Consider the following 20,446-nt stretch of genomic DNA (forward strand, 5'->3'; position numbering starts at 1 on the left):
TATGAAAAAAACCAGCAGATGCTGTTTACCAGTACAGCTATCTTTTAATGTACCTAACTCCTGCCAGCATGTTTTCTTGATGCAAATAATTTTTTTTTGGCACTTTCTCAAAAAAATGGATGAAGCTTATCCAGCTTGTTTGGAAATATTTGGTGCAATTTGGTAATACAGCAATACTAATACTATAGTAATACTAATCCTAAACCCTGTGTTTCATGAGAGCCTGCCTGATAGTTCCAAAGGGGTTTTTTGCTAATGTAAATAGTAAATTATCTTCTATATCTTTACAGAAGCAGTGGCAAAAAAACCCCAAAAAACTGCTTTGACCTTTGCCCTATTGTCAATATTTGTTTTGCAAAGTAATCTCTATCTGCATAAAAACAAAGTCCCAATACAAAATACACAAAACCAATCAAATACCTGACTTAAGAGTTGAAATGCTAGCTCCGTTCACTGAAACTCTCTCCCAGCAAATTATATGCATGTAGAGCGCTGGGAGCAGCCAGAGGTGGTTTCTGGATCGCACAAAAGGGATTCTTGAGCAGAAAATTTTTGCTAGAGAGCATCTATCAGGACAGGCCAAAGTATAGCTAACTGTATTGACTGTCCTTAGTAAACAAATGCTGTTGTGTAACTAATTAAGAAACATAATGGTGTTATTTACCAGTACTTTTGATTTTATTCTCTTGGCAACTGAATTTGGATTTGAAACATGTTGTTTTTGTGGATGGATGGCCAGAAAAAATCTCTCTTAAACTATGCTTGTGGTTTGGTTTCTATAAAACCCTCTTAACGTGAGGGTTTGACAATCCGATTAAAATGTATTGCACTCATAAAACTGACAGTTCAGTTTTTTCCACTTGCGAATATGACTTCCTCCTTGCTTTTGGCTTCTATCATGTTTTTGCTAGATGTCTGTGGGAGACAGGCCTGCCGTTTCCTATGACCTTGAGTAAATCCCAGCATCATAAGCATAGCTTATCACTATTTGTTCTGTAATTGCTACTTCATGAGGAGCTATAAAGTCTATTTTTAAATTGCTTGATAGCAATTTTCATTACCTGCATCAGTGTCTCCCGCTCTCCAAAACTCAAGCATTATGCTTAAGAAAATGGGGGATGTGTCAAGTGTCTCATGCCATGGAGACTACTACGAATGTTTGACGTCAAATGACAGAAGGCTGCCCTTCAGTATAAAGGTCTCTCTTCATCCTGTGCTTTTGAAAAGCCTGAATTTGGGTGTGTTAGATCTTGAAGAATAGCTTCCCTCTGCACTTCTGCTGAGCTGCTCTGTGCCTACAAGGCAAAGCCAAATGGCTTGACGTTTCTGCGTGCCTGTGTTTTGTTTAGAAAGCTTGTTGCTGCTCTTCCTCAAAAACAATGGTAATTTTGAGAAACAGATGAGGATCTTCTATGGTGAGAATAGACTATGAATGTAACATCTAGCCCGAATGGCCTGCGAGGGGGAACGTGCTGGCTAGTTCAGCACTTAAAAGGGGAGGCGGGGGCCAGAACTTGGAAGGACTATACAGCTTAGAGCAGTAGCGTCCCATTCAACATTGCACTAAGTGAAATGTTTCCTTTGAAGAGTCTGTTGAGGGTTATTCTGTCATAAATTGCAAATCTGAGTGACTTGTCCCCTTGAGTTAGGTTTGGAGAAAACTCACTAGCTAGCAGAGGATGTGCGCGCCTGTCGCGTTTTCCAGTAGCGCGCTTCAGAGAAAGCCCCTCGTCTTAAAGGATCGCTCGCTGCCTCTGCGTGCGCGCACCCGTGTCCTGGCCTCGATTACAGAAAGCGAGCCTCAGGAGGCTCCGGCCTCCTGGCTCTCCCTGTTACCGCGAGCGGCTTTGCCCCGGCGAAGCCGTGCGGGTTACACGCGGGTGCTCTTCTCCTCCCAGCTCCCCGCAACGCAGAGCCCGGCACGCTGCAGGAACACGGCAGCTCGGTCCGGTCGGTTGCTGCTTAGCACAGTATTTAAAAATGATGAATGTTTTAATCGCTGTCTCAGTCGCTGTTGATTCTCCTCTAGTCAAATTCCAGAGCGCTGGCATTTTTTTCTCGGAGCTCCCCTGTTTTAGTGACGGGGAGTATCTCTAGCGCAGCTGCTCAAACCAACCTCTCAATTAGGGGAAGTGAATCTACTACTTAGTGCTAGAGCAGCATATTGGTAATAACACAGTGCAAGCATAGTTTTGTACCGTTTTGTGCCTGCACACATGCAAACTTTTTGCCAGTTTAATAGTTGCTGATTGTTAAGTATTTTCTCTTCTCCGTGTCTTTTTTCTGTCATGCTGAAACTCTTAAACCGGACAGAGGTTTCTGGTGAAAATGAAGCTTACTGCCAGCTTTCCTCATGGTCCTCAGTGGTAACGTGCAGTGCGTGGGCCCATGCTGTATCATGGTGCTCTTTACTAAGAGGAGGAAGTAAGCAGTATCTTTGCTGTCTATCTAACCCTTTATGACTGTAAGTGTTTGGATTCATTAAGTGGCATATATTTAAGAACTAATGATTTACACATCGAGCTTTGCTTCTGTGCGGGGTTGTTGCAGCCAGATTTTCCTGGAAAAATATTTTCTAGTTGCCTATGTTACTATCAGTTTACTGCTGTTTGTTTACTTTCCAAATTGTGTCCTTGCCTTCCTTTGAAAGAATACAAACTGGGGAAAGGGTTAAATCTATCCAAAGCCCGCGATGCAGCCGGACCCGTTTGTAGATGATTGAGTGTCATCTGCACGCTGAATGTCAGTCGTTGCTGGGACCTGTTTTTGACTCCACTGAACCTTTACTGGTTGTGGTTTGTCTGGCCATCACATGACTTCTCTGAAAATTCCCCCTCCCCTCCATTTCCAGTAAACTGTTTGAACAGGAGTGACTCAGACTGAAACCAGCTTCCCTGTAACCACAGGGCTTGTTAAAGAATTTGTCAACGTGGACTCAAGAGGGTTTGTATTAAGCTAAGCTGCAACTGCGTCGGTTTGCATTGCGTCAGGACTTCCACCGAGCGACTTCCTGCTCCGAGGGCCAGCTCCCTGCCAGCAAGGGGTTAAACCGATGAACTTGGCGATAGCGACAGTTAGGTGCATGCTAAACCCATCTTTCTAGCCTTTCTGAAAGGTCTTGTGCCTCGAGCGGGATTGCTTTCCCACGTTAAGACGTGGGGCTTTTCCTCGCTGAAGCGGAGCAGAGTACGCCACCACACCCAGGCACAGCTCCTCCGAGACCCGGAGCTGTTCTGACATGACGCCCTGACCTCATCCGAGTGGAATGATTAGCCTCAACTAATCAGCAAAATGTTACTTAATTAGCAGGGTAAAATAAGGTGGCCAGAGTGGATCTCTCCCATAATTAAACTAACAATTAATATCTGATAATTTCCTGCTTGGAGGGGTTTCCCTGGCTGCTGCCTTGCCGGATCAAAAGGTTTTAAGGGTATTCTTCAGAAGAAAAAAAAGAAGTTAAAGTAGACCACAAGCCAGGTTTTCATGAAGCAGTTACTTTGCCACTTCCATTTTTGTAGCACATAAAATAAATGGAAAACCTTGACTTTTTTTTTCTTTCCCAGAAATAACTTGTTGAAACCCAGCATCCAATTCCGTTCATAACTTTTCTTGTTCAGTCTTCCAGTCACCCCCCTTCCTCATCAGCTTCCTCTCTTTATTAATTGTGCTGTGCAAGAAAAAGGTGGTTGGTGCTTGGTCTAGGCTGCCTGATGGGTGGCCACCAGGAGGCTTGTCTGCACACTCTGCATTCCTGAAGTTTGATGCATGTATTCATTAATATGTGTCAGGGAGGTTTCTTGCCTTTATATTTTGGCCCGTAATTAAATGTAAATTCAAAACTAATCAAACCCTGAAGCTTCACTCTGCAAAATTTCTGTGGATGATGTAGCTTGAGAGTGAAATAGCAAACTGGTAGTCAGCTAATAATAAAATGAGTTTTTTTCACAGCCAGCATAATAAGCAGCGAGTATACTGAATGTTAGCTTCATTTTAAATAATTCACTGAAATTTGTGAATTCAAATTGTTCTCCTAAGCTTTTGAATGAGTCGATGAAAGCTTTAATATATGGGAACTGTTATTAGAGAGGACTTTCTGAGAAAAGGGGTAGCAAAGAGTTAATGTAGTCAGCGGGTTGACAATAGGAACTATGAGTAACAACTGTGCAAGCCACCTCCGTGCTGGATTTCTTTGGACACCGGCACCAGACTACAGCAGCCTTGTGCCTGCATTGTTCTATTCATTTGCACACCTGCGTGCAAATAAGGAAGAAACCAGCAATGAGCGTTACGTTACGTTTGCTAATGGTAATTTAGAGATGACTTTTTCACATTCTTCTTTGAAATGTTCTTTGTGGTGCATCTGCTCCCTAAAACTCCTTTTCAAGGACCTGTGTGGTTTTTTTTGTTTTGTTTTTTTTAATCCCCAGTGTGGAAGCACATAACTCACTAATAAGAGAGATACCAAAGAAGTCTGGATTACTTTGTAATATTCTTGCTCAATATCAGGTTATTAGCTCAGAGGAATTTGTTCAGTGACACAGCTCTCGCTTTGAAACAGATATGATCCTTTTTAGAAGGATTCCCACCAAGCTGATTGGAGACCTTGCAAGCTGCTTTTGTGTTGCAGCGTGGAGAAGCAGTTGGCTGAACTCTGCGTACTTGGTATTTCACTGTTAAAATGTTAGATGGGACGTTTTTCCCCATTGTGATCCCTACAGAAAAAAATCAGTAGCTACTCCATGAGTCTCTGTCTTAGGTGATGTTTTCCAGGAAGTTTGTATCTGAAAAAAATTCAGGATGGACACCTTCACGTTTGCTTGGGAATAAATCTATGCTGTTAATCCTATGTCTCCACATAAGACTATTCTGAAATATTCGGATTAATCTCACAATTTAGCTATCATTGCATGGGTAGGTATATACAAGATTTTTTTTTTTTTTGTCTTTATGTGCATGGTGGGATAAGTTGCCAGACAATCACTCTATACTTCAGAAAAAGTAGCTTCTAAAAGGTGATTGGCTTAAAATGTTTCAGGGAAGATAAAGGATAAATTAAAGATTGAAAAAATGTAAAATTAAGAACTCTCCAGTGGTCTGAGAAAGACAAATTACCAAAAGCTTAGGTCAGATAAGCTGTTTCAGAAATATTTTTCTAGGGGAAGCCTTAATAACTGATAGAAATTAATTCTGATATCTTAATCAAGAAAATGACTACTTTTTTTTTTCTCTCTCTCCTTGCTCCAGACACTGTTTAAATACCTCTCAGTTGTACGAGAGTCTGGTATGCAGACCACCTCTCTAAGTTGTCTGGGAACCTCTGCTACTTCCCAGGGAGAAGAAGCGAGAGGTATGCTTAGCTTTGCACATCTTCTGCTGGCTAGGCTGAGTGGAAAGACTTGTGTGTGTAAAAGGATTTGTCAGCTGTGTAACAAATTGCTCACTTCTAATTATGCAAGTGTTTTTCTTGTGTGTGAGTTTTTTTCCCCTTACCTTGTTTCTGAGTTCCTTGCGGAGGAGCAGTATATTCTGTTCAGTGCTGGTGACTTTGGCGCTGCTTTGTCAGGGATTCAAGTGGTCATTATGTTTGTCTGGTTATTGAAAATTACTTCCTTTCTTGATGGCGGTGGCTAAAGCAAAGTAATAACTTATTTCATTACAGCCACTATGAGCCTCCCTTACAATATCTGGATCTTAAACACCAACAAAGTAGGACTTCATTATTTGAAATGGATAAAAAATTGACAACATCTTGGAGTTGCAAGTCATGCCACTGTAACTAGCTAGATCAGCAGACCTGTGACCACAGTAACTAATTGCCATTGTAGCTTTGAGATAAATGAGCACTTGCTGTGCAGTTGCAATGGTATTTTAGGCAGCCAGCGCATTGTTGGATGAAATGCCAGCATACATTTTCAACTTCAGAAGCAAAGGCTGCAGAGGTCAACTTTTGATGTGTGGGAACCAGAGCGTGATATAGGTGGTTGCTTTACTTCATTCTTCTCTCTATAGGTGACTGCTACTATCTTGTGTGGAGCTGTGGAATCACAGAATAATTTAGGTTAAAAGGGACCTCAGGTATCCTTTAGCCTCAGTTTTTGCTCAGGGTGGGGTGAGCTATGAGAGATCAGGCCAGGTTGCTTAGGGCTTTATCCAGTCTGGTCTTGAAAATCTCCAAGGCTGGAGACTGCACAACCTCTCTGAGCAACCTGAGTGGCCTTGCGGTCTTCCCTGATGTGCCAAACTCACAACCATCTTCCGTGAAACAGACTGCAGGGTCTACTCACTGCCAGATCTCCTGCAAAATGTGATTGGAGAGTAGTTCTTTAGCAAGCAGAGGAAAATAAGTTTTATTTCCCGCTTTCATACAGCGATATAAATTTGTAAAGTGTCAAGGGGGACATGTTGCTTCATGCTACTGCACAGATCTGAGATGAGGAGTATCACAGAGCATAAAGATGGCAGGGGATGTGGTAAAAGGGCTACTGCTCTATAGGACAGATCTGATAAGACTCTGAAATGACACGTTCCTTCCTCTTCCTTCAAACTTCCTTTAATTGTGTCTTATTTTTTGCAAAATTTCTTTATGCTTAAAGTGAGAAGCAAGAGGACTTCTTTTTTATTTTTATTTTTATTTTTTTATTATTTATTTCATTTAGATGTGAGAGAGCCTCAGTTCTAGCTGGGGAAAATGCCAGCATTAAGTTTGAGAGTCCCTACTAACTCTTTGGTTTAACTCTTTTTTAACTCTATAGTATGTGTTCAGTTTGATATGTCACTTACAATTCAACACCCTTTCTGGATTTGGAACTATCTAAAAGCTTGAAAGTAAAGTTCTTGAGATGGAGTTTATTCTGAAAATGTGTTTGCTGGTTCTTCCCTTAAGGTCCTGGGGAGAGGGAACAGTGAGGGAAATAAATAAAATGTTCTTACATTGGTGCAGTTGGTTAACAAAATAAGGAAAATACCTAAAAGTTCCTACTGCTAAAATTCTATGTAATCATGAGCTGGTCCAATTCCATCCTCCTGATGTTAATGAGAGGTCTTACTTACCATGTAATGGATTCTTTACTAGGGAGTTGCACTTCTTTTTTTTTCCCCTCCTCAAAGACAGGTTAAGATTACATGGTGGTCAGGGAAAGAAAAGCTTGCTATTGGAAAGAAGACTTCACTCTGTTAAACTCTACTCCACTACAAGCTGTAATGTACTAAACTCTGCACACTGCTCTATCTCTGGCTTGAGTGTCTCTTTTCCAAGAGCAGTTCTAAATTCTGACTGAGGACAATAGATTTAGCTGTGCTTTCCATGGAGGAACTTCATTTTTTCTAACAGAAGAGCTAAGTTTAGTTACTCATGTCTGAGTTTACGAAGTCCCCAAGTTAAGCATCTTTTCCATTATCTCTGTGGATGGCAACATCACCCCTTAACGTGCAAACAACCTCAAGAATTTGAACACAAGCAGATGTGGAAGTAAATCTGTGCATTTCCTTCAGTGACCTCTATTCAGTATTCTTGTCCTACGCAAGGCTAGTAGAAGAATTCACCTGTGTACTGAATATCTTACTGACTTGGGATTTGTATGTAGTACCTACTGTATGGTCATCCTTTGCTACAAATATTCTGAATAACGCTTTGAAATCTTGTTAGCTTTAAGTCCTCAAGTCTTTGGCATAACCTGTGTTGTGAGGTTTTGTAGGAACTGCTCTCTCTTGTCATTCTACTAGGCTTTAGTAAGGCCTGAGAAGTTCGTTGCTGTTCTTTCTAGTTCATCTTGTACTTTCTAAAACTGGGTTTTCCTTTTCAACAGTGCATATATTTTTCACTCAGCTTTCCTGTATGATTACCTTCTTCCTTTTCGAGAATGTAACGTCTCAGAAAACCCAGGTTTCTTGTGAAGTGAAATTTATTTCCTTCCCAAGCTTAGAATTTGAGCCATTCCTCTTAATCTGGAATGTCTGTTCTATGTCCTTCACATATATATGCACCTTTCTTTTATCCAACCTCAGCGCTTGGGTCTGCCACTTTCTTAGCTGCTTTGAAAAATGCTTGAAAACCTTTTTGAACTGTGTATTTTAACAGCCTGATTTCCCCCGGTGTAGGGCCTTTCTTTCCCAGACTTTCTACTGAGAAATAAGTTTAAACCTTACTTCTCAACCCCCACTCTCTCCAGGCATCAAGTTGGAAATTCCCCTTTTTAGTTTGCCCCTTTTTTGCATTAGGCTGGCAGGGTTTTGTTTTGTTTTGTTTTCTTTTTTTTTAAGAAAGCCAGAACAGCGATCCAGGGCCACAGCCCTTTCCATACACACTTAGATGTTGAGAGCTGTGGCTGCTGAAGGCGTGGGAGATGGGTATCACCGTGCACTGCTGTCGGACTCTTCTTGTTTGCCACTCGCTTGACCCTTGCCTGACTCGTGAGATCTGTCACCTTTATGTTGTGCAGGAGAGGTTTGAAATGGTTTCTTTGGTCACTGAGTAATGAACTGTTTGCAGTGATAGTCATTGCCTAATCAACTGTGTCTTGATCTCAGTTCTTCTCACCTTAACTCCAGGTTGCTGTGTTGACCATTAAACATTGCTGCTGCCTTGTTGGTTTCTTAGCATGTTTGTATGTTGTAGCCTATCAACCTATAGGTAGCTATCTGACTTCTTTAAAACTGCTCTTCTGCAGTTAATATGTTATTTCAATGAGTTAACAGTTCTTCCCAGTCCTCTGAAATTCTAGAATTCATTGCCTAACCACAAATGGTCATTCTCCCGTAAGCTGTGTTTGATTCCATTGTGTTGTAATAGAAAGCCAGAAGAAACAAAATATTGTGCAGCTCATTTTTAACATAACTCACATTTTTACATAAAAAGGGGCACTGTCTTTGTAGGCAGCTTTTAAAATGTTAAGGAATTTATAATTTTGATAGACAGTAGTTTAATATGTTATCTTCAGTCTTTGGGGAAAAAACGTTCTCCTGCTCAGATTATTATTCAGATAATTTAACTTTGGTTCTAGTAAGAAATTAATATTATAACCATAATATAAAATGTGTTCAAATATTGAAGGATTGTCCACTTCTGATTATGTAAAAGTTGCACACTCACATCAGGGGTGTCTGGCACTAGGATGAGTCCTCCCTATCTTTGCAGCAACATTGGTATTCTCACTTTCTGCAGGAGACCTGTTCCATCAAGGTGCAATACATTCACTTTAGATCTTGGTTTCTGTTTCTTCTTTTTCCTTTCTTTTTAAACGTTCATTCATGATTCTGTTTTTTGTTAGAGTAACAAATTCTGCATAATCCCTCTCAATCCCTTTCCGAAAACTTGTTTTGAACCTCTGAAGGCTAACATCTGCTAGGTAATTAATATCCTGCCTGAACATTTGCCTTAATACTTGCATCATTGATTTCCACCTGGTCCTGCATTAAGGCCCTGGCTGTTCTCAGTAGCAGAGTATACATGCACTATGAATTTCAGATTGAATTCAGTCTCGTTCTTGCGTATTCTCTGCCCATCTTTACTGCCCTTCCTCTTTGCACTATATCCAATAATTACCGGGGAGGTGGCAGTACATTTGTGAAGTGCTTGAAATATTTTCACCAAAAATAGAATGTGGTAGTTGCAAGAAAAGTTTTTACTGGTCTTCACATCAGTCTAACTCTGGATCATATCTGCCAGGGACTGACAGCTCTCACCGCTGCTGCATGCGAGGAATTGGTTTGAGAGGGGGACTCGGAGCTTTCTTGATGCTCCTAATAACTGGTTGCAACTCCGTGTTAGAAAATAAACTGTGATATTGCGTAATCCTTATAGGCCCATCTGTGCAGTCTTTAAAGAAAATAGCCTCTGCTGAAGCCTTAGGGATTGTTTCTTTGAGGACTGTAGGACTCAGTCCAGTGCTGACTATTCAGATCTCCTTGGTTACCTTCGACTAGTTGCTTGCTGTGGATCTGTCAACACTCTCTGTTTTTGGAGATTAAGAAAACAAAAAAGTCTTCATAATGTCATTGTGACCAATAAATTGAGACCATTCTGTGTTCTGATGCTAAGTCGGTGTTACAGAGGAGAAGAGCGTCAAAATCGAGTTTTGCTGCTTGAACATGTAAACTAAATCCACTGGAATGTTCTTCCCTAGAATACAGAAAAGCTTGTGTAACTGACTTTAAAATGAAGAAGAAATACAGTTGTAAATTATAAATTGAAACAAGATAAAACAAGAATGGGATGAGGCCTTGTAGGTGAGGCGAGATCGTCCATCCACTCTTTTGAGAGGCAGGATGCTTTCGTAGTGGTAAATGGTACATGCTAAGTTATCAACAAAGCTGTACCAGAATGCTTTTCTAGAAGAGGAACTTTGTCATAAATCTTACTTAGCAGCAAAATGTTTAATTTCTTTCTACTGTCCCTTTAGGTTTGGGGATTTGGGAGGGTTTTTTGCTTTGGTAATAATTAGTAATGAAATGCTGCTATCAATAAAACGTGCCATTTTACTAAAGGCAGATATGAAGCAAACCTCCTCAAGCCGCCAGCTGAGACTTGTGAATCAGTATTTCACCACTGACCTTTTTATGCGTCTTATTTCCATTCCAGTTCTTGAGATCTGATGATTAACCCAATGAAGTAATGTTTAATCATTTAACCTCCTTTGCCCGTATTGCAGCAGTCACAGGAAATCTATTTCCAAACCAAAAAAACAAATCATCTTTGATAGGGACATAGTGAGCAAAAGGATCCTGAAATGTTGTAGAGAGTGAATCACATTAGCTGAGAGTCGAGTCCAGTCTAGATACTTTAATTTTGGGGGAATATGTTTTGCCTGTAAGTAGCTAAACTTTTATGTCTTTTTTTTTTTTTTTTAATTAAGCTGTAAGTTGTGAAAGTTGTTTTATTTCAAACACTTAAAGAAAAATAGAAAAAGAAATTGTTCCCTGTGCAGGCTTTATAACAGAAAGATTGTATTGTGAAATAGGTAAAAGTTGTGAAACTGATTGTATTCTCTGAGAAATGAAACTTTTAAGGGTTTTTTTTATTATTGCAGATGTCTCAAAGATTTGACGAACAAAATTTAAGGAAGCAACCAAATACCAGTGTTTCTGAGCTTGATTTCATTAAAGTAAGCGTGAAGGCTGCAAATACATAACTTTATTGCAACCCCGATCTATATATTACTATGCAAATTATTTCTAGTTGTGATTATATTAGGTCATAGAAAACTGGGGGGGAGAAAAACACTACATTTACCTCTTTTAGCTTATTTAGAAAGTTTAAAAAAGGAAGACAGTTTAAAAATTCTTGACTGAAACTTTAAGAACTATAGCTGTATTTTCCTTGGAATACTTTGTAATGGATAGTGAATGGTTTAAAAAAAAATAAAAGTTACAAAGTAACAAGGTGAGAAGAATGGCCCCAATGTTTATTAGAGACAAACTTTTGTGTTTTTCAGCATTTTCATTATTGGTTTTAAAATAAAAAAAAAAAAAAAGCTTTTAGTTGGAGGAGGAAAAAATAGTTCTAAGGCAGCCTTGAGTTTTGCAGGAATTTGGGGGAGACAAACTGTTTTTAAGAAATATGAGGAAAAATGATACGCTGTATTTAAGTAGGCTAACACAGTCTTAATCTATACATAATTATAATGGTATAAATTTTTACTGCAGGTAATAGTTTATAGATCATTTGCTAGAGAGTTTGTTTCCAATTCCAGCTTGTGAACGTTAAAACAGCAGAATATTAGCAATACAGTCTTTAAGATAGTGTGAAAATATATTAAAATTTCAGTAGAAACTACTTTCCTTGAATTACAGAATCCCAGAATCGTTTAGGTTGGAAGGGACCTCTGGAGATCATCTAGTCCAATTATTTGAATAATTGGATTATAGCGTTTTATTTTAAAGATATTTTAAAATGAGATTTATGGCGCTGTGTAAAATTCTTGATTGTCTTATAAAAGTGCAAATATTGTTCTAACCCCAGGAGCATTGTGAAATGGTGAGCAAAATAGGAACTGAAAGTATCAGGGTCTTATTCAGCCCTGTTACAGAGTACAGGGGGAGACATCTTATGAAATTCCTACAGAGAAGGCACTACTTTCTCAGTTCACCTTTTCAAATGAAAAATTGTATTGTTAAAAGGGCAATTTTACACTTCAGTAAACTTATTGCTTTTAAATTAAATAGTAGAGGAACTCTTAAAAAACATATTTCTACTTTTGCATTTGGTTAAGGAATAAGAATGCTTCTTATTTACTTACTGTACTACATTTTATTTGCTTTATTGATATCTGTGTGATCACACTGTTTAAAGAAACTTGCTTCCGTATAGTTCATGTCCTAAATCCTCAGTGGGACTGAACGTGTGTGGGGTGTGTGTGGTTTTGTTTTTTTTTTTTTTTTTTTGCGTAAAGGAGACCCATATTAGTGCTCATATATTAACTTGTTTTGTATTTGTTTAGTAACTTGGAAATAATGTCTGAGGGAATTTCAGTTTGAGAAAGAACTGCCCTCGATGTTGCAAGATTTTTTTGGACTTAGTTCACTGGTAAATTATCATGTTTTGTTATAAATAACAATTTGTGTCAGAATGCACTCTTGTAATTCAAAAGCATGAAAAATCATACTACACCTGTCATATCGGTATGTTCTAGACCTGTTCCTACTGAAATAAGTTCAAGTGCATGGTTTCAGCCTCGCTGAAAATAGGCTTTAGTCACTCATGTCTGCTGTACTTATCCTCGAAGATAAGTAGAAAAATATCAGGAACGTGTTTTCAACACAGTAAATATTTCACCTATTATATTTTGCAATGAGACATATAGGAGTTGGATCATGAAATCCTGAGTTGTCATTACTGTATCAAATTAGCAAATTTGTCCTTTTAATGATTTTCTAAAAGTTTTATGTGTTCCTATTTTTAAAAATAAATCCCAATTTGAGACGTAGGAAATCTCACTTATTTGACTTTTCTTAAGTTGTAGTATTTGTTTTAACTTTTTTTTAATATGTTGCATAATAAATAGAATTTTTCTGGTTTCTGTAAGAATCTATATTTTTTCCTTTGTGAATTTGTTACACTTATTTTTAAAGCATTGTAATGGAGAAAAGTTACCACATGGAAAGGAGGTGTAAAAACATAGTAAATGGCCTTATCACAAATTTTTATCTGGCATAAAAAGTTATGTTAGTTTTGTAGTTTAGAATTTAAATAATATACAAGAATTTTGTCAAGTAATTGGACTTTACTTTCATTGTTACATAGCATGGAAGTTTCGACAGAATTGTAACAAAGTTACGAATTGTAACAAAGATTGCATAAATTGAATTATGTTGGATCATCTTGAAGTTATCTTGTAGTGTGGAATTTAGAATTTCATTAATTATTGATAAAGGTATTTCCTTGTGAAATCTGTTGTTTCCTTGTGAAAACCTAGATTTAGCCTGTTTTGATTAAGATCCTGTGTTTGAGAGCAAAGATCCCAGGGTATTATGGTGGTGTTATATTCTGGCTTTGCGTTTCTGAAAAGTACCTTTTCATCATTGTACATGGCCTTGAGGAAATTAGTTCCCTTTGCTTGAGGCATAAGGTAGTAGCAGCATCAATAGTTCAAAGGTGTGGGGAGAAAAGTACTAGAAAACACGTTTCCAAAGCAGAGTGAACTTAGTTCCACTTGCAGAGTTTTGAAGAACCGAGTCTGGGGGGGAAAAATAAGAACTCAATATGTGTGAGCGGTCAAATTTTCACACTGAACACTTTAAATTTCTCCTTCCTCCCTCAAGCCCTGGAGTTCTCAAGTTGGCCTTCTTGTTTTAAAATTTCTCCCAACTGCTGATTAGGAAATCCCAAAGCATGGGGGAGAGAGCTGAGGTGTTGCAATCATACAAGTTTTAAGGTATGTCTGTTTTAGGTTTTGCCCTGTTAATGACTGTTTTCTTGTTTGCAGGATTTTGCTTCCCGGGCTAAACTGGCTGTCCAGAACCTGGTGCAGAAAGTTGGGTTCTTTGGCATTTTGGCCTGTGCTTCAGTAAGTTCATTTCTGTAACAGAGGGGTTTGTGATTACTGCAATACATTCAGCCTGCAATTTGTGAAATTGGTACTCTAAACTGTGGCGTGGTCTTATTTGAGTTCACGTGGATCTGCATGCCTTGTCTGCTGGTTTCTGTGTTCTCCAGGGTGCTCAGGGAAATGGGATGGCAGGGGAGCTTGCAAGTGCAGTAGTGTGGAGAAGCTCCAGCCCTAGATTAGTACCCAACGTGCTTCAGTATAAAAGCAGAGCTAACAGTTATCCTTTCCTTAAACTTTGCTGTTGTAGCTCCTGACACTAGTTCTCTTTGGGAAAATATGAGTTTGAAATAGTACTATTTCCTCTTTAACCTACCGGGAAAGAACTATTCAACAAGTGATTGCTTGAGTTCCTGGAGTGGCTTTTTCCAAAAGAAAGGGTGATTAATTCTGTAGTTCAGCTTGGCACGGTAAAACCTGACAAAGACAGGATGGTTTGCTAGATGGTGCAAAAGGCTTATCGCCGTTAGGAAGACTCGCAAGAGGCTGAACTAAGACATTCATAAAACTGATTAAGTTTCTGCACTTCTGTTTCAGGCTGGGGATGCTTCCTGCATTAGTTGTTTGAGGCTTCGTCTTCTCTAACAGGGGCATCTTGCACCCTGCTGTTAGGGGGTAGCTGGCAGACCGTATCGTGCCCTTCGCTCCGCTGACAGTGATCCTATTGTGATTTTCTGGCCCAGATTATTAGCTGGCAAGATACAGCAAGAGCTATGTTGTAATCTATAGAGTTTGCTGGAATCACATTTTATCGTTTCTGCAGATGTTTGTGTTGTATAACTTATGGTTCTTGACGCTTTTAGATCCTAAGATATACACAGGTTGAAATGTGAGAAACTACCTATACAAATCCTGATTAGGATTTCCATCCATAGTAGTTCTTCTGACTACTCAGGAGATTTCTTTGGGCCATTTTGTTACTAGGAGCCAGAGGGAGCAGAATGGATGGAGAACAGTTTCAGAGTTAAAGCTAAAAGGAATACAAGCTATTTGCAGCTTTTTCTTCCTAAACAAGAGTTGATCCAAGCATCTCCACTGATGCTATTTTAGTGTTTTAAGTAGGCCAAACAGACTTTTGGAGTAAAAAGTACTGAACCATTTGAGGTTTAAGTCTCTCTCTGGAAGCTTAATGAGAAGTGGTAGGAATGATGTGGCTTATTTTTTCTCTCCCACACACAAATGCACAGAAATCTGACTACAGTGGAGGGGGGAGTTGTAGGTCCCCAATGATCCCATTCTTCTGGCCTAACCACAGCCATTAGCCAGCTGCTCAGCTGATGAGGTATTAATTCCACCCTTTGCCTAGCATCTCTCTCGGTTTCCTAAATTGTAGACATGACAATGTTATCTGTTTCTCAAATGTAGGTAACCTATGTGAGCTGGAAAGATTAATCTGATTACGGTCACTGGCGTACAACTTCTATTTACTAAACTTTTGAACTGTCTTTGTGCTTAGAGTGGAGCTGTAGGTTCCTGAGCTCTTCTTTGAATCTTTCCACCCAGAAAGCTCTCCGCCTGCTTCATCCCTGGCTCTGACTCATTTTTCTCTAGTCACCACCTTGTGAGGCATCACTGCCCAGGCTAGTTTGTCTGTCTGGTTTCATGAGAACAGCAGCTTGTAGATGGTAGGGATGAGCCGCTGGAGCGGCTGGACACGGCGAGAGGTGGATAAGTGGAGAACATGAGGAAGGAGTTGGTAAACATAAGAGGTGATGCATCCACTCCTCGTAGTTTGTGCTTAGTAATACATTTGCTCAACTTACCTCCTTGGTACGCTGTTCTTAAATGTGGTCTGAGCAGTTTCCCCTGCTTATATAGGCTGCCATGGGTTGGGCAGGGATGGGAGATCGCGAATCCGCCAGCTACACTTGAGCATTTGTGCATGTCCTCTGTTTACAGGATAATTACAAAGCAGCAGCAAAAAGGGTGAGGTAAAGCATGGGAGAGGCAATGAACAAATAGAGGGATTCAAAACTATCCCCCCCCTTATCACCGTTTTAGTTTTGGATTTTAAACAGTGTTTCTGCTGAAAGTATTTTCAGGCAGGGAAGGAGAACTCGACTGTGGGGTGCTAACAAGTGTGCTAGCTACGGGGTGTTGTAGCATTTCAAAGCCATTGCTTGGTAGGCAGAGAAACACAATCAAATTGAATTTAAAACTTTTCAAATTGATCCGGTGAAATTAACTGGTTGTAGTGTTGTTTAAAGGCAAAAAGAAAGGCAGGCTCTTTCCTGCGCCCAGTTCCTGTGCGCGGGCAGCCCTGGGGAAGGCAGCCAGAGCTGGCCCTGCGCGAGAGCCTGGCGGGGACGGGCGAGAATTTGCCCTGTCGTCTTTGTGGGCGTCTTGGCACCTCTCAGTAGTCCCTGTGGGGGGGATTTTTTTAATTTGTTTTAACCCTCATTGACCTGCTAATATATGTTTATAACCTGATGTGGACATGTTAAGTAATTTTTTACTGTGATACGTTTAATGTGTTTGTGATCCCCACGGTTCCCCCTGGCTAAAGCAGATTGCCCCCTCTGCAGTGATATTAATGCAGTAATTAAAATATACTGTTACCTTACAAAAGGGAAAAACAAAGAGCAAGCTTAATACCTAGAGCAGACTTGGCTCAGAAGAGCAAGTTATTTGGCTCTGCCGTAAGTAAATAATTGACTCGCCTTCTACGCCGAAGACAGCTGCCAGAGGTAGAGAGCCAGCTTAGCTGAAGCGGGGCATGTTTAGAGACCGTTTCAGGGCATGATTAGAGACCGTTTAGGATTTCTTCCTATGCAGGTGTTGTTGTGGGCGCTTGTAAATTTGAATTGCTAGCCTGTAACAGTTAAGCATAACCCTCATCAGCTTTCTCACAGATTTCAGATTTCCATTCAGTCGCAAAGTGCTTTTTTTGTTGTTTGTTTGTTTGTTTGTTTTTGGTGGTGGGGCGGTTGGTGCTCTTCAAATATCTACACTGTGTATTTGTTTGGGTAGCAAAACAACACAAATAACTCGGGATATTAGCAGGGTAACATACTGTTACTCTAAATTAAACATGTCCCATGTGCTTATTCAGACAGTCTGCCCTGTACTGCATGCAAAGTGTGAAAGGTTGGAATTTCGATACTTTCTTGGTTTAATTTCAAAATATTTTACAGATAGTATCACAATACCAAATGTCAAGCCAAGGGTTTAACAAAAAAAAAAAAACTTTTAATTTTAAATTAAATGCGTATGCTTAATAACATCTAATCAGTGCTTTTAAAGTGGATACATATGACTATAAGTGCCAGTTTTTAATGCGCTTTTTCAGATGGAAATCATTGGGGACCATTTTGAACGCTGGCTTCCAGGAGCGATGTTTGTCAGTGAGAAAATTTGATAAATCACTCAAAATGGCTTTGCTGTGGTTTCTGTGCAGTTCGCATGGAAAACTTTTTTGTCAGCTTTTTTATAATCCGGGGGTAAGGAGGGACCGTCAGAATGGAATTGTCTGGGACATTGTCTAGCTGAATCCCTGAGATTTAAGTTATATGGTGTAACATTAACATTTTTGTAAGTATTGAGAGACAAGAGTTTGGATCAAGTTGAATAAGGGGAAAACGTTCATTTTTCAAAGTCTGTAATGTTCCTGTTCGTCTGGGTTAAACGCTCCACTTCATGAACTTCTTTCCCTTGCGCTTCCTAGATTCCAAACCCGCTGTTTGACCTGGCCGGCATAACATGCGGACACTTTCTGGTTCCCTTCTGGACCTTCTTTGGTGCGACCCTGATTGGGAAAGCAGTCATTAAAATGCACATCCAGGCAAGTAGATGCTACACCTCCCTGAGGGCTCGGGGGTGAGGACCTTTTTTTGCAGAGCCTCTTGCGCTGTGGTACTTCATAATGAATTCTGGAGTCTCCCTGCCTGACCTGAAGTAATGGAAATTAATTTGATGCAAAGGGTTTACAATAAAGGATCTGCTAGGCTTCTTATGCTCAAAACTTAGGGCAACTGAATAATTTATGGCAACAAACTAATGAGCTCGCTGCCTACACCACTCAGGAAATTGGTGGTTAGCCAAGTTATTTACCTACGGTTTTTACCAGACTGAAAGGACTTCGTACTAATAATGAACTTGCCTTTTTGGTAACAAATGCTCATTTCAAAGAGCACTGCAGCTAGCCCTTACCAGCTAAGCAGTACTTCTAAATGTTCCCTTTTATCTCAATCCCAGGGCTTTTTAGGTCCTGCTCTTTGCAGAAAGCAGTCTGAGGGTATGTCTGGGCATATTGACCATAATTTCTGAGCATGGTTAGTAATTTTGGGGGTAGTTGATCTAGGATATTTTAAAAGGGCCCAATTTCGGAGAGGATCTGTTCAGTTTTTGTGGCTAACTTAAAGCCTTCAGTGTGTTCTGCGTCTGACAATCAGGATTTCAGGTTGCTGTCAAAAATGTTGAGTCTCGCTTTTAAAACGCGTCACCATTTTGTCCAACACAGGATGAAGTATCGGTTCCCTGGAGATTGTTTGCTGGTGGCGGTGTGGTTAGACAGCGTTATATCTTGAACTACATCACTTGACTTGTAATAATTAGAAACAGTGTTCTCAGGGTCAGTGTGTTTTTTTTTTTTTTTTTTTTTTAAAGAAAAAACATTTCCATAGCGCTGATGCAGTGCCTGTAGCTGCGCTGCTTGGGAATGTTTGCTGTCACTACATTAAAATAGCAGAAGCTAGTAGAAGAATAAGATTACTTTTCTAGTACCCTCCTCAAGCTGCTTAAAAATCTCTTCCTTCTGCCCTGAATAGAAAACTTTAATCTTCAGCCCTCTTTTTTGCCCGTCTTTTTGTGAATAATTATTTTACTTTGCACAATATTGAGATGGAAGGTAATAAATAGCTCTGAAAATTGTTTCATGTGTTGTGATAGGACTGCTTTTTCTTCACACTTAGTTTTGTATTACTTGAACTCTTCTGCTTTTAAATGTGTGTAAAGTTGGAATTTGTTCTGGCAATCTAGACAAGACTTAAGTGAAATAGTACTTGTGTAATATTCCCTTTATTTTATTTGCCTTGTTTAGCTAGGAGGATGTTTGCTATGTAATTTATAGTGCTCTACGCTCAGATGTAATGTAAGCAACAAATATTTCCTAGCGTCTTGTACAGCTGGTAAATCATTTCATTTTGTAGTATGTTTATCTATTAGAATTTTGTTTTCTGTGATGTTTTACTTCAAGCATACGGTTGTGCAATAGCCTTGTGTGTGTGGTGGGGTTTTTTTGTTTTTTTGTTTTTTTTTTTAAGCGATCTTGCTATAATTTGGAATTTAGGAAACGTAACGGTCGTGGAAAAGGCTTTTGATGAAATCTTTCTCTAGACAGGAAGCCAGTGACTCTGCTGTAGTGGCCATCCTGGAGTTGCTTTTAACTGGCTTCTTCCTCTGGACCACAAAATCATTGTGTAGTTCTAGTCACATCCCTTATTCCCAGACTAGTGAATGCTCTTCTCATTAGGTCATGTTTAAATTGATTTAAGGAGACTATGGGAACTGTGTGTGTGTATACACACATCTACACACAGTCTTGCTCGCTCTTAACAAATGAACAAGCTTTCAAATGTGACAAAAAATGTAACTAGCAAAAGGTATTTTAATAAAATTTTGACACATTTTATAAGTGAAGTGAATGGTAAAATTACAGGCATTTGGATTTTATGCAAAACCATTCATGTTAGAATTGTCTTGCATTAAAATTACTCTGTTTCAAGTAATCTATTGCATTAGAGCAATAATAAGTGACGACAATTAAATGATGATAATTTTTTTTGAACAGATAGATACCCGAAGGCTCTTGTTTTGTTCTTCGCTGAGTATTTCTTTATGTGCTTCAGAGAGAAATATAAACTAGGGGCTAAAAGATTTATTATTTTCACTTTTGTGATCTTTAAGTACATGTGCTTATGTGTAAGGGGATGTGGATTCTTCTGCACAGTGATGACTGTTTTTCCATTAAAACATTGTTGACGGAGTAAAGTGACCTTGAGCTTCTGGGAATTTAAGTTTGAGGAGGATGCAAATGGTTAGTAACACAAGCTACAAAAACATTGCAAGAAATGAAATCTATGAGGAAATAGAAGAGTAGAGTAAATAGCTTTCCTCTCTTCTGCCTCTTGAAAATAGTATTGAGAAAACAAGGACCTTGAAAGAAAAGTGAGGGAAAACTGTCTGTAAGAGCAGGAGAATTTGTTTAATTGGAAAGGAACATAAGTTGTCTTACTCCATTGTCTGTCTTCCCTTTCGATCAAACATTTCTCTAACTCATGTTTTTCTTCCCACAGAAACTTTTCGTTATTATAACATTCAGCAAACATATAGTGGAGCAGATGGTGTCCCTAATCGGGTGAGTAGTTCTTTAAGACAGTAATACCTCCACTCATTAAGTCGAAAAATTC

General features: G+C 39.4%; 1 protein-coding gene across 13 annotated transcripts in view; it reads left to right on the forward strand.

Annotated features, from left to right (window-relative positions):
* The window catches only part of VMP1 (vacuole membrane protein 1), a 70,139-nt gene that overhangs the window by 36,170 nt on the left and 13,523 nt on the right, over positions 1-20,446 (forward strand). For 6 of the 13 annotated variants that reach the window (XM_068909741.1, XM_068909742.1, XM_068909743.1 and 3 more), the window contains 3 exons: positions 13,920-14,000; positions 17,704-17,820; positions 20,333-20,394. In XM_068909741.1, coding sequence (XP_068765842.1) covers positions 13,920-14,000; positions 17,704-17,820; positions 20,333-20,394 — 260 coding nt within the window. Of the gene's footprint in view, positions 1-11,024; positions 11,100-13,919; positions 14,001-17,703; positions 17,821-20,332; positions 20,395-20,446 lie in introns of all 13 variants that reach the window. The other 7 variants (XM_068909738.1, XM_068909736.1, XM_068909748.1 and 4 more) reach the window with 2 other exon arrangements.

This window comes from Struthio camelus, chromosome 16, assembly GCF_040807025.1.
Source record: "Struthio camelus isolate bStrCam1 chromosome 16, bStrCam1.hap1, whole genome shotgun sequence".
In the NCBI taxonomy this organism is placed as follows: Eukaryota; Metazoa; Chordata; class Aves; order Struthioniformes; family Struthionidae; genus Struthio; species Struthio camelus.